This window comes from Periplaneta americana, chromosome 10 (genome assembly GCF_040183065.1).
Source record: "Periplaneta americana isolate PAMFEO1 chromosome 10, P.americana_PAMFEO1_priV1, whole genome shotgun sequence".
NCBI classification, from domain to species: Eukaryota; Metazoa; Arthropoda; class Insecta; order Blattodea; family Blattidae; genus Periplaneta; species Periplaneta americana.
In genome coordinates, this window is record NC_091126.1 from 98,512,790 (window position 1) to 98,527,769 (window position 14,980).

At 33.8% G+C, this 14,980-nt stretch overlaps 2 protein-coding genes across 3 annotated transcripts in view; both read left to right on the forward strand.

Moving 5' to 3' along the window:
• The window catches only part of LOC138707927 (uncharacterized), a 272,613-nt gene that overhangs the window by 86,366 nt on the left and 171,267 nt on the right, over positions 1 to 14,980 (forward strand). The window lies entirely within an intron of this gene.
• AMPKalpha (AMP-activated protein kinase alpha subunit) overlaps positions 1 to 14,980 on the forward strand; it is a 113,791-nt gene that overhangs the window by 75,927 nt on the left and 22,884 nt on the right. The window contains exon 9 of one of the 2 annotated variants that reach the window (XM_069837991.1): positions 11,577 to 11,675. In XM_069837991.1, coding sequence (XP_069694092.1) covers positions 11,577 to 11,675 — 99 coding nt within the window. The remainder of the gene's footprint in view (positions 1 to 11,576; positions 11,676 to 14,980) is intronic. The other variant, XM_069837992.1, reaches the window with a different exon arrangement.

Consider the following 14,980-nt stretch of genomic DNA (forward strand, 5'->3'; position numbering starts at 1 on the left):
CTAGCACTATCAGCTGATCGAGGAGGAAAGGAGCCTGTCTATCTAGTAAGCCACGAGGCATCCCATCAACTTGACAGGGGGGCACTCTTGTTGCTCTTTGCCCGTAGAACCACAATCTAGTATATACAGTCACCAGCGAATAGGGATTACAAAGAATGGACACTTCGCGTCGGTACCTTTGATGTAGCCAGACCGATTTCAATGACCTTCAAGCCAGCTAGAGCGTCAGATTCTGCTTTCTCCCTAGAGTTGGCGCTGACATCACACCACCTAGCAGTCGACACAGCGGAAATATAACACATACAATTAATACATCTAGATACAGTTACCCTTAAAAAGAATGAGACGATTCTTGGTTGTCGGAAGTTAAAGTTTTACAGCGCGGTTCACTCGATATCGACGTATAACGATAAGTACCATGACAAATAGAACAAGAATTGTTACAAGGACCACAACAAGGACAAGGATCAGAATAAGGATCACGAAGAAGACAGTCATTTAAGGCCACGATTTCACAACATAGCTCGGGTAACAAAATATCATTGCTTCTCTGTACCGAATGGCAAATGCCTGCTATCGGATCTACTTTCTGGACTGGTGCTGTCACTGTCTTGTCTCGGTAGCTCATATAGCAGTGTGTCGGTTCCACCGTATAACCGAAATGTTTCGTGTTCGATCCCAGGTGAAACTCTTTTTTTTATTGAGGTGTAATTAATTTGTTCAGAGTTCATCGACTGTATAATTTGTCGAAAAATATGGAATAATTTATGCCCAAATTTTTATCTACAAGTGGGCTGAATCTCGTCAAAAAGTAAATAAATCTTACTTGGAAGTTAAAAGTATTCTTCCTGAAACAAAAATCATAAAAAACAAAAAGAGACCCATTAACTTAAAATCTTGTACACATACCATCATACTTTTCACCAATCGAAATCCACTCGATTGGTAGCGAAGGCAAGATGGTTGACAGCTTGTGCTTCCCCCAATATTTCCATTTGCGCAGCCCTCCAGCTCCTAATACCGCAGTTCCTCAACCTGCTGATCACAGTCTGTGAAGAACCAGGAAAGTTAGATGCTGCTCTTATTTCGTTAGCAGTCCGAAAGGGGTCCAGTCGAACTGTCTCGAATAAGAGAGCATCCTCTTCCAATGAAGAAATCCGCGGACGCCCAGGAATAGGGCGATTTTTGACCTACCCTGAATTTTGTAACAATGAACCCCCTCACGGCTGTACTTCCAGGAACACCGACCAAACGGCCAGCAGATCTAGCCCCATATCCAGCCTCAACTAGAGCTATAACTCGCTGTCTCATGTCACGTCGGTACGCCATTACGATGAGAAATGAGGGATGACGATAATACTTTAGTGTAGACAATGACTATTTAACGTGATATAGAATTATTGAAATAACAGGCATCTTGCATAGTAAAATTTAATAAATCAACCCTGAATTAAATATTTCAATAACAGGATATAACAGGAAGTCCAATTATTGTTGCGAAACTAATCAAATTAAATCTAATTACATTAAGTAAACAAATCCCAAGTTATGACACCACATTGCTACAGCTAAATTCTATGTTATTAACATAAGCATTGAATAGGTCCGTGCTTATGCGTTGGACGACAAAACCAAACATCGAAAGTGCGAATGTTGCCGCGGAATGTAACTTCTTGCTTTTTATAATGTAAATCAGACTTCTAACTACAATCATTCATATTTCTTACATTATTTATTAATATTTATAGCCAACATTGAATTTGTAAAGAAAAGACTTTATAAATCTCATATGGAATTTGTGATCTGTAGAGACATAAACATAGATTAACTCTCGGAACTTTTCCGTAAAAGTAAATTAAATTCACTCCTTGAAACTGGAAACCTTAGTCGTAGAGCCATTTTCCCACCAGCATACAAGCTGAAGTAGCACAGCCATTGATAAATGTTTTGTACACAGAATTAGACTGAATTCCTATTCGACAGAACCTATAATCAATGGCTTGTCTGAACATGATAAACAAATCCTGTTTCCAATGTCACTAAACAATTTCAAAATATTAATTTAAAAACTAAAAAAGAATCGTAAATGGTGTATCTAGTGACTATTTACATTTATGTCTACAAAATGAATCTTGGAAAAACGTATATGATAGTGGTACTACTGATATTAAGAGTAAATGTATTGTATTTTTCACTTTAATTTCAGAATCAATTTAGTGGATGTTCTCCACTCAATGTTGTGAAAAAATCCAAAAGTAAAAACATGTAGATAACGCAGGGACTTCAAAATCTCATGTATTAAAAAGAAGAATCTATATGTAATGAGTTGCAATGTAATGATCCTCATGTTCTTAAACACTACAAGAAGGACGGTGTAATTTATCAGAAATTATGAAAGAGGGAAATAGAATACATTCGAATAGAAAAGTACAACATTCAGTTAATGCAATTAAAGCTACTTGGAATATTATTGAATTTAAACTTGTAGATATTCTAAGAAAGAAAATATTTTTTTCATTAAAACCAGTGATTATAAACTAGAGGATCCCAAATCTATTGCGAATTCTTTTAATGTCTTATAGTATATAGTACAGAAATATTATTGACAACTTAAACATTCAAGATTTTGCAAAAGATACTGCAATTGGTTATTTAAGAGATGCATTTAATAATTAGTATTAATATATGTAATTAGTCACTAACTGCAACAGCGTTTTTTCATTCAATCATAACATGAATAAAATTGAATGAACATTAAATTAAACACTATTGCAAACACATAGATAAAATAGTTAAAATCTACTGAAGGGGTGAGAATGAAATAATCCAAAACCACACATTTAACAAAAATTGTTTTGTGCGAGTGCAATTCTTACACATATGGGAAAGCTACTGATAAAATATTGTAATAACTACTCAACAAATGACATAGCCTAAGGACTCTAAACCTTTGTAAAAGTTTGTCTGTGTGGCTTAGGAATATTTTTTTAATTTCATTTTAATTGTTAGTTTTTAATATATATGCATTTACATTGTATGTATGTGTATGTATAAATGCATTCATTAGATTAAGGTTTACAATATTATAACTTGTAATTTTGTATTGTCTGTGATCATTAACACTTAATCTGAGGACTTTGTAAAACTCTATTTCAACGTTATTTAGCTATTTCAAAGTTATTTAAACAAAAAAAGAATCGTTGTGTAGACTAGGAATCGAACTCGCACTCTTTTACACGAGACGCAGAAGTCTTAGCATCTGAGCTATTGAAACGACACGAAAGCTCTCCTTTCTGTGCGGAGTGTCGATCTAGTCATGAAGGTCCATTGTCGATTTAACTACATGATTTATGTATATATTTATCTTTTATTTACGTAATATTATCATATTTTTTGCAGTTTTTGAAGTGAATTTCGGAACGATGCTAGTAACAAACCAAATAGCCTGAATTTAAGTAACTCAATATTCGTTATCTTGTGTATCAGTGCTCTGGTCTCCGATCATGCGCAGTGTCTTACATCTGAGACTTAGGAATATTCAATCGTCTCATCCTTTTCTAGGGAAACTGTACATATTTATGTAAGAAAAATAAGCTGAATATGTACCAAAATATGTAAAATCATGAAAATATTTACGAGTAATATCAATATATGGCAGTTATAGGATAGGTAAGACTCTCTAGTTGTGATTTCATAGAGCACCCGACTTTTTTTACCGCACACTTGACACATTACTATTTTTCCATCTGTAGTGAAAGCTTCTTCCATCACAATCCGTGATTTTACTTTTGTCGTTAGGGTTGAAGATACAGGGGCCAATCTAGTTAGTTAAAAGCGGTAGATAAACTCACTTGCACTTTATTTTGTAATTACTAAAACTAGAGAATTGAATGAAATCAATGACACAACAGTACTGCAAGTACTGTTTCGCTGTACTGGATTAGGAGAAAATAAGAGGAGATGTGGGACATATGCATTTTAGCTGCTTCCTGTAAGAAACAAAGTACCTACTAAAATCTCAAACTATAGGCATTTACAAACTATTGTTTGAAAAGTGACATTCCTGTCTCATTCAGAAGGGTAGGATTATTCCAGCCGAGAACCATACTTAATAATTGCTCGGAAAATCCCATTTCCGTATAGGTCTACTAAATTTAAAGTAAAGAGGTCAAGCAATAACCTGAAAAGCTATTTATTTTAATCTTTCAACATCTTTCCAGTTTGTTCCTTCAGTTTCTTTTCAAAAGTCTGCTACTTTATTGCGGCTCATGCCAGACTTGACACAGGTTTTCCCTGGAAGGATTATGAAGAGGGTGGGTAAGGTTGCAAATTGCATGGGAACGGCTTGTTAGGACATGTGCAGAACAATTATAGTTGGAGACAAATCATGTCATCCTCGTCCCACTTCACCGCATGAAGGCAACATTACTTTCTGAGAGATTTTTACATTACAAGGTGGTTGTATGAGAAAGTTTTTTTTTTTTTTTTACATTGGGGAATTTAATTGAAGTGAATTTTATTATGGCAGGCAGAGTAACTATCTCATGCCCCCATGTTATATTGCTACCTATGCACTTCATTAGAACCAGGTACCCATCTTCGAAGCCGTTAGCCCTGTGAACTGAGAAAGGTTGCCTTTTGTTTACTCATATTTATAGTGGGCGTTATTGGGTGAGTGTCTCTTTTACTTCCTGGAACTAAGTATGTTATGTTTCGTCCCGAAATATGTTCTTTCTTGCGTAGGTAAAATGCTTTTTAAATCTGTGTATTTCAAATTGTAAACTTCCCCAGCAGAAGTTTTTTTTTTTTTTTTTTTTAAGGGAAGTAAAAATGAATAAAACCCCTCAATATGTATATTTATGTAATACCAAGCCATAATATGTAATGTGGGGCAAATATGTAAAAATATGTAGTATCAAATTTTAATATATTAATGGTAATTACAAGATTGCCAAAGATTTGTTATTTATATACAGTTAGGTGGAAAGGAATATAATATATATTTACATAAAAATTCGGTCCGTACTCATAACCATGCGTTTATAGATCTTATGTGGGTTCTACTTATTGCTCATGATTTTCGAAAAGTTGTTGAAGATTTCTTTTTTGTGTGGTAGATTTGTAGTTTCATCTGTGCTGCTTTTTACGCCATTGTTGTACCTTTCTAGGATCTTGTGATTCTTTGGCTTATCACTGTAATTTGTTGCTTTAAATCTTTTAACTTTTTGGACTGAAAGAGTTTATACTTAAGTGGTTTGTCTCTTGTTATACTATTTCTGGCATTTTTATAAATTAATTTCTGTAAAATGTTGAGACTCTTTGATATATTAGTTTGTGATTTTTTGGCAAGTTCTTGTTCTATAAAAGTTGTGTATTGATTCCAATTTCCTTTCTTGAAATTCCATGTTCTCCTTAGGCTAGTAGATAGTTTTCTTCTTCGAGCTTTCACAGTTAGTATAACTTCTCGGTGGTCACTGCCCATATCCAATATCTGTTGTTCAATTTTATTTATAAGGGAGTTGCAACCATAGCAATATCTGGATTTGTTGAGCTTCCTGAATCTTGGTTTATCCTGTAGTTGGTGTACTAATTCCATGCTATTAGAATCAGTAAACTCTTCTATGATCTTTCCAACTATGCTATCGTGTTTGTATCCCCAACTCTTAGATGGGCATTTAGATCTATAATAATGATTGTATGGTTGTTGATTTGTGTGTTATCCAAGTTTAGATTACACCATGCTACATTTTAATACTTTTTTACCCTATGATTTTGATCTGATAAATGATTCTTAACAGTTTTTTTTTTGTGCTGAATTTGAAACTGGCCTGCAAATAACCCCATCACATCAGAATTTTTCGCAAATTACAAAAAACCAAAATATCTAAAAACAATATTTTTACAGGCAAATATATCGCGTTCATGTTTGTTAAATACGTGTAAATCAGAGTTTGTGACAAAATTAGGACTATTATCTGAATAAAAAAGCTATTAACATAATATTTACACTCATGTAACCTTACCTTGACTATATGTGCATCTCACTCCACTTGAAATTTCCATTCCCTAGACTTCCTGGATGGCGTTTCTGAAGAATTGTTTCTCTTAAGCATCCAGCAGTACTCAGCCATCATACTTACACTCCACATTCCTTTGTACCTAGTTTCCATGTCTTTGATGTTCTAATGAAACCTTTGACCATGTTTCTCACTAAAAGTGCCTAAGTTCTCGGGAAAATAATTGAGGTGCGAATGTAGAAAATGAACTTTAACACTCATATTGCAGCCCAAGGTTCTGAAGTTGTCCAACATAGTTTGAACCATTTCTTTGTGATTGGGGTCTTTATGGTTGCCTAACAAATTATTTATAACCATTTTGAAGCTATCCCAAGCATTCTTTTCTGAATAACATATAACGGTGTTAAAATAAATGTCTAAAATTAATTTATGTATCTGTGGGCCTACAAAAATTCCAGACTTGACTTTATCATAACTGGGTGAGTGAAATTTTCAATTTTCAGTTCCATTCGTCATATTCTAAAGCAGGCAGAGCCTAAATATTCTCACGCCACGATCTATTTATTTTAATTTATGCAGAAGCACAATTATTAAAATCTGCTACAAAGTGCAATTACGCATGTTTTATTGCATCTGTGCATGACATTTAGAGATTTTTGTAGCTCAGACAGACTGTCTGCAAAACACTGTAAACAGTCATAAATATACCAGAGATAGGAACAGGCACCTGCACATCCGTGTGCATTTACTTCAGGTACAAAAATCAGGGAGTGGCCGCTTATTAAGGGATGGAAAAATTCTACCATTGTCAAACACAGGCCAGGCATACAGCAGCAGTGAGAACATGAAATATTTAATTAATATTCACACTAACCTAACAACTTACAGAGAGATATATGAAATTACTTTAAATTTGCAGCAAAAAAATTGTCAAAAAATAATTAGAGATATTAATTTTTGTATGAACACACTTTAAAAATACACAAAGATTCAGAAAGATCCAAACTATAAATGTGCAAAGTTTCATAACTGTGCAATAGTTTCTGACAAAAGTGTACCTAAAGTAAGTAAAATTAACATGGCGGAATAGGGTCTACAATCACCCCTAAAAATATTACAATTAAATAAAATCAGTTATACTAAATATCTCACTGTAAAGTATTTCTATAACTGTACTTCATACTCAAAAGAAATATTATTACATTTAATGTTATATCTAGAAAACAGTGACCCATGGAACGTTTGATTAATATTGGCATTATTTGCATATAAAATATTTAAAAAAATAATAACTTAATAACTATTAGCCCAACTAAATTCAAATTTGGTAATAATTTTTTAATTTAAACAAACTTCCCCTAAAATAGGGGTTGTCCTGGAGGACGAAGTATACCAAATATACAAGTATTAGTAAATGCGTAAAATTTTCTTGAGAAATATAATTATTATTATTAATTAACAGTAAAAATTTGAAGAAAATCTGTCAAGAAATGTGGATGTTTGAAAATTCAGTCCCCGCATCCCTCAACTAAAAATAAAATTGCGAATTGTGGAATATTCTGTCGTGATGGGCAAAAATTAAGTACATTTCCGTAATCAGCACACAAAAGTCGATGAGAAATGGTATTTAGTTTCAATTCATAGAAAATCAAGCTGTCCGGTGTTATTATTAGCTGGTGGGTTGTAGATACCATAGATATTGTAATGTTTGTTTTTCTTCCAAATTAGTATTTTCACAATTTCTGCTTTATCTGTGTCATTCATTTCTTTAATCTTGGTTTTAGATATGAACACTAGGATGCCACTGGCAATTTCTCTGTTTTTAAAAAGTGTGCTGCTGTAGTACCCAGGCATCTTGCTGTAATGTATGTTCTCTTTAATAATATTTGCTTCTACAGTTATTCTTATGTCCAGGTTATTTTTCACTGCTACAAATCTTACTTAGTTCAGACATTTTAGACTGTGACAGTCCTTTGACATTCCACTACATAATCTTACAGTTTTTTTCAGGTGTAGTACTGACAAGTATCATTTGTTTAATATTCAGCTTTACTTTTAGCCTTTGGGAAGTTGGCCTATATTATAGTTCATTTAGTACCACCCAGGGGACTTGTGTAGCTTAAGAAGTGGTATGGATGCCAACAACATTGTCTCCATTGTTATCATTGTTTATTATTATTATTATTATTATTATTATTATTATTATTATTATTATTATTATTATTATTATTATAAGTAGAATGTCTGCTCTTTAGATAAATGTGTCTGAATCATATTCATAGCCTAGGCTGCTAACAATGTACACTAGATGGTCAGTTGTCCCACAATCATTGTTGCTATCATAATATGCACATAAACAGATGGTACAAAATGCCCGTGCCGTGGCATCGTGATCTAAGGCATCCTGCCTAGGACTAACATTATGGAATGTGCTTTGGTTTGAGTCCTCATGGGGAAAGAAATTTTCTTATGAAATTTCGACCAGTGTATGGGACCTACCCAGCATCGTGTTGCACTTAGGGAGCTATGATAGGTAGTGAAATCCGTTTATGAAAGCCAGCTATAACAGCTGGGGGGGATCATCATGCTAACCACAGGATACCTCCATTCTAGTTGAATGATCGTCCACTTCTGCTTTGACATGTGAATGTGAGGCCAGCAGCCGGCCAGTCTGTCATGGTCCTTTATGGGTATGTTGACTAGGAGGGAAAACACTTCATGACTTTGAAGCATTGGGAACTTCTGTTTCATCTGCTTCATTGTGTTAGCTTATGATATTTCACATTTTGATGTGAGAAGACATTTTGCTTATGCTTACAAAGGGTGATATGAAGAGACCTAAACTTTGTCAGAATTCCTTTTTAAGTACGTTACTTCTGTTTTAAATTTAAAAGTGAATGTGTACAAATTAAGTCTTTGTGATTGAAATGCTGAAGTTTTATTTTGATTTTTTTCTGCTCTTTTTAATAAAAGTGCCTAATTTACAAAATAAATGCCTTTTATTTTCTTAATTTGATCATTCACTGTTTGAGTCGCTTGAGAAACTTCTTGCCCCAGCAACTAAAACTTACCCTAGTGCAAACCCTAGTAACGCCGCACTTCGATTATTGTGACGTTTTGTTAAGTGACCTAAGTTCTGAATTGTCAGTCAAGTTACAGCGAGCTCAGAATATGTGCGTCAGATACGTGTGCAACATCCGACGGTATGATCACATATCACCGTCCTTCGCAAGTCTCTCGTGGCTCCGACTTAAAGAACGTAGAACTTTACACTCTTTGTCTTTACTCTTTCGAATTCTGCACACTTCAACACCAAATTACCTTTCGTCTCGTTTCTCTTATCTATACTCTAACCACGATGTAAATACCAGATCACTTATCTGTGGCACGCTAAGTATACCTCTTCATAGAACATCTTGTTATTCATCATCTTTTACAATATCCACCTCGCGTCAATGGAATTCCTTGTCACAAAGTATTAGGGGCTGCAAGACAATAAACACCTTTAAGAACAGCTTAAAAGATAACCTTATTAGCATTTCACTCCAATCTTACTGATTTAAACTATCACTGACTACATTGTTACTTTTTTCTTTAGACATCATCCTGATTGTGCTGTATTTTAATTGTCTCGTAATAATCTCTTTCTATTATCTAATATTATTTGAAATATATTAACATTCTATGTATTTTAGTTTAATTCTGCTACACAGTTTATTTCAGTGTTTAATTAATAGTTCATAGTATTTTGTTGTTTAATTTGTAAATAACTTTTGTATACATGTAACTCTCATCTCAATCAAATTGTTGGATTCTTTGTAAGTTCATGCATATGTATATACACTTTTTGCTGGTTGAGTGGAAGAGAAGGCCTTACGGCCTTAACTCTGCCAGCTAAAATAAATCATTATTATTATTATTATTATTATTATTATTATTATTATTATTATTATTATTATTTACTTCTTCATTATTAAAAATTGTGTAATTTATTTATTTTAACCGTAACAGTTACTGTACTAATGCCACTCAGTCAGTTCATATTTCCTTTAAAACAACAATGAGTGCTGCAGTTTAAAACTATGAAGAAAGGTTTAAATTACTGAGTGCTGCAGTTAAATATAACTGTAAAGGTTTAAATTACGACTTGTTCTTGTACATACTTTTCTTTGAATTTTCATTTTCTCAGTTGTATAAAGTAGATAGTTACATGCCAAAATCCAGTGTGCCTTTACAAAATAAATTACAAAATTATGTCAATACATTTGGATCCAATGTATTTTCAGCTGACATGATGGAGAGGTAATTTTCTTAAATGAAAACTGTGTTATCTGGTAGGAGACAAAAATTACAATAATTGTAACATATAATCTACCACAATGTTAACATTACTGTGCTAATTGATTAGAATGATTTAGATGAATGTAGTAAATAGTAATTAGTATAAGCCAAATATGTATTTTCTATGTTGCTTTTTTTTGCCTATCTTAGTTGTTTGAAGTGTCTTTTTTCCTGCCTATTTGAAGGATTTATAATGGCAAAAGTTAACACAGTAACGATATCATAAAGTTATTCAGAGATTTATCATGCCTAACCTTCGGCCTCTAGTGATACAGCTATGGTAGATTTTAAGAAGAAGCTAGGGAAAAGATGCTTAAAAATATGAAGGTAAAGGTACAATGCAGTGATGGTCCTAAATTGTCAGAGGGTCAGTGGTCAGTGTTAGTGAGTTACAACATTTTCAATGCATTTCAGAATTCTTAAAAAAAAAAAAAAAAAAAGAAAAAAGAAAAAAAAAAAAGGAGAATTTGGTAGAAGAATGTGTAAAAGCCTCAAATTAAGTTTATCTCACAGAACTGTTAATAGAATAATTGACGTGGCGAAGTGTTTGGAAGAACAGTTCATATTCAAAATAAAAGATTTAATGTTGGATGAGAGCACTGATCGAAAAAATACAACTCAGCTTGCAGTGTCTTAGAGACTTGTAACTTTCTAGTTCTCATACGAAAACCTGCTGGACGTGGCCACTCTTAAAGATTACACAAGTATGTGTATCAACTTACTGACAGAGCTCCTTCCATGTTAGGACACTCAACAGAATTCGCTGGAAGTCTACATAAATTATTATTTGAAAAGGGACTCACGGAAAACTGTTTCTAGAATTTCAGTACATCATTCTTCATGAGGCACTTTGTATCAAATCTGTATCATTTGACAACGTGGTCATAAAGTAATCATTTTCAGACCCAATTGTCTTTCTCATAAACATTGTCGAGATTAGTTCTGCAATCGAGGGAACAAGCTAGCCTAGCTTAGCAACTTTTTGATGCCAAGAGCAGGGAAACTGGTAATCTCTGTCGAGGGATCAAACCTAGCTTCCAGTAGTTCAGAGTGGTGTATTGTGCAAACTTATCAAGTCTGTGATTGAAGTTCAGAGAGACTTAACAGGACTGAATTTATGAATTCCGTATTATCTTTCCCCCCCTCCCCCTTTATTGAAAATGTTCGCCCAAATTAAAGTTTATATCTGATGGTGACAAAAATGTGATGTTTTCTCAGCAGCTTTGCGGGATCGAGTGATGGGGTCAAATTCTGGAGGAGGTGGTGACAACAGACCGTCCAGGGGGACCCCAGTCAAGAGAGCGAAATGGCATTTGGGTAAGTCATTGTACTGAAATGACAGTATGACTGATTATTACATTAAATACATTTATGATTTTTCATCATCATCATCATCATCATCATCATCATCATCATCACCATCACCATCATCATCATCATCATCATCATTCAAGGATTAGGCTATGCCGAGCTACCAGTATAACTCAGACAATGGTATTTTGTCTGCTGTTCCAAGGCTGTGATTGGGCATGGGTTTGATTCTCACTTGAGCTGATTACCAGGTTGGAATTTTTTCTAAGGTTTTCCCTAACTGTAAGGCGAATTTTCGTCGTTATCTCGCCAAATATCACCTTGCTATTACCATTCCATCAACACTAAATAACCTATATTTGATAAAGCATTATTTTTCCAGAGGTGGACCCGAAAGCTAGCACCTCAGCATGAGGCTTATTGTGTAACCTTCTTATTATGAGATGATTTTTGAAGTCCTTAAGACTGCATTCCTGTGAGTATGTAATTCACTGCTTGGTGCAATCTTAATCAATTTAGCTAGAGCATCCAGGTCTGATGGAGTCCTCGTGAACAGCAACGCCCATCATCTTCCTGTTGTTATTCTGCCACCTCCTCAAATCTACTATGTCCTACTGCATCCTATTCATTAGAAGATCACAGAACCATGATACTGTGATTCACCATAGCACCATCTGCGTGTAGTCCTCTGTGAAAGTTCCTATGTCTCTCTGGGATCTTGCAGCTTCCCCAGATAAATCACAGTGATGGACCTATATAGCGTTGTTAAATAACTTACTAAAAAGTTTGTTCTGGCTTCAAATAGAGGTTACTGTTCAATCCGTCTTTCAAAATGGCTTCTTGACTTCTATGACCTCTAAGTTTATATGTTATAATCTTGTAATAGTGTTCATTCATTCATTCATTCATTCATTCATTCTCGGTAGCACAGTTGGTATAGCGCCGGCCTTCTATGCTTGAGGTTGCGGGTTCAATCCCGGCTGAGGTCGATGGCATTTAAGTGTGTTTAAATGCGACAGGCTCATGTCAGTACATTTACTGACATGGTCATACCACTCTTCACGAATTTCCTGTTTGCTTTGTCATCTAGAATATGTTCAATGATATATCTCAAGAATTTCATTTTGGGTATACCTTTATTCAGTGTCCAACATTCTGATGCATATACATGAGCAGAAACAATTAAAACCTTTTAAAATTAATTATGGTGTCCTTCCCCTCTCTCCTCAACAGTACTCTTAGTTGTGATACACATGTATTGAAATTTGTTTTAATATTTCTTCTCTCTACTTCATCTTACATTTACACCTAAATATTAATTAAAGTTCATAACTTGTTCAATTGTTTTATTATTTAAAATTATTTTAGCTCATGTAGAATCCTTTCCTTTGTTTTCATGTTGAAATTTTTTATTTTGTTCATTGGCAACTTTACTTAATTTAGAAATGCCTGCTTATAAATCATCTTCATTTCTCACTAAACTCACCTGGTCGTTTGTGAAATTTAAAACTCTTTTATGGATTTCAAAGTCATTTGTTTAAAAAATTCAATAAAAGCTTTTGTGTGTGTGTGTGTGTGTGTGCGTGTGCGTGTGCGTGTGCGCGTGCGCGGAAACAAAGTATATGAGAGAGTGTTAGGTATTTCTGCTCTTCAGAATTTGCCTCTAATGCTCTTTCCTCTCGATAAAGGGGAACAAACTCAGCCAGTTTGATACTCAGATACATGTCCTGGAAGATGAAAAGATGACATACGGAATGATGTTATAAAGGATTCTAGGATTGGAAAAGAAGTATGTCGTGATTTTTGTGATTCGTAATATCCTAGCATTCACGTGGAGAGGCTTGAAATCCACAAAAAAAAAAAAACAAATCAGGATAGCTCGCTACTTGGATTGAATTCCAGAACTTCCGAATATAAGGCAGACATTATTAACCACTACACCAGTGTGCTTGGTACTTCTAGAAGTATGAAGAACAAAACATTATACATTTTTTTTCCTGAGTGAACTGTTTTCGGAAAAAAATGACATTTTGTGTTATACTTTTGATAGTGTATTCCATGAAAGTGTTTAGAAAGGGGCTGCTTTTGTAAGGTAGCATAGAGTAAGTCTTTTTTTGACCATATTTTAGCACTAATCTAGTCGTCTAAAAGGGAATTGCAAATTTTATTCTTGAACAGCAGTAATATGACTGTGGTAAGCTTACCTTGTTGCTGCTAGGGTACCCTTAGTAGCTTTTTACAACAGAACTTACTATTGAACTAGCTTTATTGGAACTGTAAGGTACATACAGGTACCTACTGTTACTAAGTTGTTCTACAATTAGTGCTGCATTGCATGCAAAGCTAGTTTGAATGCGACAAACTGTCACAATTTGAAAATCATGAGTACCTAGGCACGAAATTAATTTATGGTGAAACCAACGCGCATAGAGGACATATACCTGATTCACATGGGGATAGTTTACAGGAGTCAAGTGCTTGACGCCTCTAAACTTGGCATCATATCTGTGATCACACAGAGACACTAAACTTGAAACCATGTTCCACACATAAAAAACATGCACTGAATGTGCACTGAATGCTTGGGTATGCTTGGAGGTACACTGTTTTTAATTTTTTTAATTATATTATTATTATTATTATTATTATTATTATTATTATTATTATTATTATTATTATTATTATTTTTATTTATTTATTTATTTTTTTTTTTGCGAACCACTTCTACATTAATGTTATGGATACCTTGTTCTTTAAGTTTCGTATCAAGTTTCTGAAATAATTCCCTCTTGTTTAATTTTAATTTTATTATTATCGAAATATTTCTCGTGCTGTATATATTCCACGGAAATTTGTACATCTCATGCAATTCTAAAAATGTTACAATAAAGTGTATATATACTTTATATTTTTAAATTTATTATGACATGGAAAAGTACACAGACTAGAGGCCCATCAAAGCACCTTCTTCACATAAATATACATTAACAATTTAACTTAATAATTTATTATTGACAATGATTCACGTGACCAGCAATTATAAAATAGGTATATGCAACTCATTAGCAATAGAAATGAAAGAAATGAAAACATGAAAAAGATGTAGCTTATAATTACTCAGTATTTACAAAAAGAATAAGAAATATTATAAATTGATAATAAATTGTAGAGCCAAAATAAGGGAAAAGTTGTGATATTTTTTTCGATCTAGAGATATTAAATACCAAGTTTGTTCTATTTATATTTGGAAGGATATAAACTGGAATTAGTTTGAGTATTTCAGCAGAATCGGTATTATTTTTGTTCATAAT